The sequence below is a fragment of the Fulmarus glacialis genome, unplaced genomic scaffold (genome assembly GCF_000690835.1).
Source record: "Fulmarus glacialis isolate BGI_N327 unplaced genomic scaffold, ASM69083v1 scaffold10783, whole genome shotgun sequence".
Classification (NCBI taxonomy): Eukaryota; Metazoa; Chordata; class Aves; order Procellariiformes; family Procellariidae; genus Fulmarus; species Fulmarus glacialis.
The window spans coordinates 1-2224 of record NW_009204889.1 but is presented as its reverse complement, the minus strand read 5'-3'; the positions used below and the strand labels follow the sequence as shown (position 1 = coordinate 2224).

General features: G+C 46.1%; 1 protein-coding gene across 1 annotated transcript in view; it reads right to left on the bottom strand.

Moving 5' to 3' along the window:
• The window catches only part of LOC104074870 (glycerophosphodiester phosphodiesterase domain-containing protein 5), a gene marked incomplete at both ends in the record, with an annotated part of 19809 nt that extends 17967 nt beyond the window's left edge, over nucleotides 1-1842 (bottom strand). The window contains one exon of the mRNA XM_009575165.1: nucleotides 1749-1842. Coding sequence (XP_009573460.1) covers nucleotides 1749-1842 — 94 coding nt within the window. The remainder of the gene's footprint in view (nucleotides 1-1748) is intronic.
• Nucleotides 1843-2224: the final 382 nt, after the last annotated feature.

Genomic DNA, 2224 nt, shown 5'->3' with positions numbered 1-2224 from the left:
TGTTTCTCACACTGCCGTTTGCTACCCAAGCCTTGCAGGGCTGCTTTGAGTCCAACGGTTTCTCTCTGACCTCAGAAGCAAGCTTTGAAAACAAGCTACTACCTTTTAAAACACTGTAGCTATTCAAAAAACTTCTATTCTCCAGGTTTGAAAAAAGTACCATAGGGGGAACAACAAAAAAAAAGTGTAAATTTGCTCAGTAAAAAAGCCAGTTGCTGAACGTTGTCACATGCCTCAAAAATTACAAGAACAGATTGTTGCAGCAATGACTGCAGCTGCACCACTTATTTCCAAAAGATTATTATTAGTGAGTGAAATCTTATTTTCCCATTACAAGCGACTGTAGGTTCTCACAGAGATTTCAGTTCTTCTCTTCCATTTTTAACACCATCAGGTCAAACATACCTGTACCAAAAAGTCTGTAAACTCCTCCAGGTAAGATACCTTTCACAAGTAAAATGACCCTGACATAACTTCAAGATCCAATGGTACAGAAGAGATGAATGTTTTTCCTTAAAAACAAACAAAAACCCCCAACCCAGGAGCAGAAAAAGAGAAGGAAAACAGCTCCCTGGCTTTTTAAAAACAACAAAAAAGCCATTTTCAGGGAACTCAGCTGCAAGAGAAAAAGTATGAGGAATTCAGAAGAAGCACATGCAGTCTCTGCTCTAGGCGTAACCACAAATCCTCCCTCAACTGGCAGCCTAATTACATGCTAGGACATATTTAAGAAGAACCAGGTACAGCTTTATTGGCATATTTATAAATTAAGGCAGAGCAATTCTTTCTTTGAAAGGTCTCTCTGGATATCAAAATCTTTCCATCTTCAGACACCGTTTCCTCATTCTTAACTCCCACTTCTTGGAAGTCTTTCGCAAGTGCTGCCAAATCCTTCCAGGGCTTGTATTTTGCTGCAGGTTAAATACCAATTAAAATAATTTTTCTGGAGCTGGCACAAATGTCTGAGAACATCCATGGACACCCTGAAGAAAAACACTTCTGAGGGCACAAAAGGATCAAATTATTTCACAAGAAAACCTGGAGGAACAGCTCAGGCTTGGGAGACACCTGGCCACGAGGTGGGACAGGGGAGATGCACAGAAGAGCTTCTTTCAGTGGACAGGACCATCAACAAGAAGAACTGGGTTCAGTGTGTCCTTCACCACTCTGCTCCCTTAGACCTTTGACCATGTTCTCAACGTGCATTTAAGGAAGCACCTAACCATCAGGGGACCAGATCTCTACTGAGCCCTCTGGGTGCTACTGCATCACAAGCAACAAGTCCGTGAAGGCTTTCAAAAGCCAGATCCACCTAGAAATGCAGGTGAACAAGAGCCAAGGAGATGGGGGAAGGGAGAAGTGCTTATAAAATCCAGAGAAGAACACTGCGCGTTAGCTGCGGAGGGTGCATTTATGTTTTCTAAAGCAGATTGATGGAAATCTGGATGGTTTTATTCATTGCATCATTGATAACAGCCCTTTCACCTCCAACCCCGGTGCGCTTCCGACCACAAAGCAGCAGCTGTGGGATCTGGATGCATCCCCAGACCAGATTCACCCACTCCAGTTTCAGTCAGGTTACTCTAGGAGAGCATCCACCTCCCCAGCGTGGCTGAGCTGGAGGCTGCTGAGCCCAGGGAAGGAACCAGCACTGCCTCCTGCCAACAGGAGGACCCAACACCCCTCCCCCCCCCAAACAGCCACCCACCAGCCCCTGACCACCACGCAAGGACACGAGTGGTACTCACTGGCTTTCTCCGTTCGTGCAAACTGCCCCGCTATTAACCACGACAGGGCCGTGACCGCCACAAGTGCTCCTATGTGCAAGAAAGGGGCTGTGGCCTGCAGGACACAAGAATAGGAGAGAAAAAATGATGACAAACACCCCAGCACCTTGCAAATTCATTGATCTTGCAAGCTCCAGAGTGCATCAGACCACTGTTTCCAGCTGCATTTCACACCATTCCTACATCAGGCTTCTGCATCTGTTTTGGCCATCGCTTCTTCCAAACCCTACCATTGCCTTTGGCACTCAGGCCACTATGAAGGCAAAGCAGGAAAGCTCTAAACCCCTTCTTGGGTTCAACTTTTAAATTTCTTGTAGTCCAGTTCAACATTGGTCAACGGCTCAATGTCCAGATGGAGATCAATGACAGACAGTGGGATCGAGCGCACCCTCAGCGAGTTTGCAGACAACACAAAGCCGAATGTTGCGGTCGACACA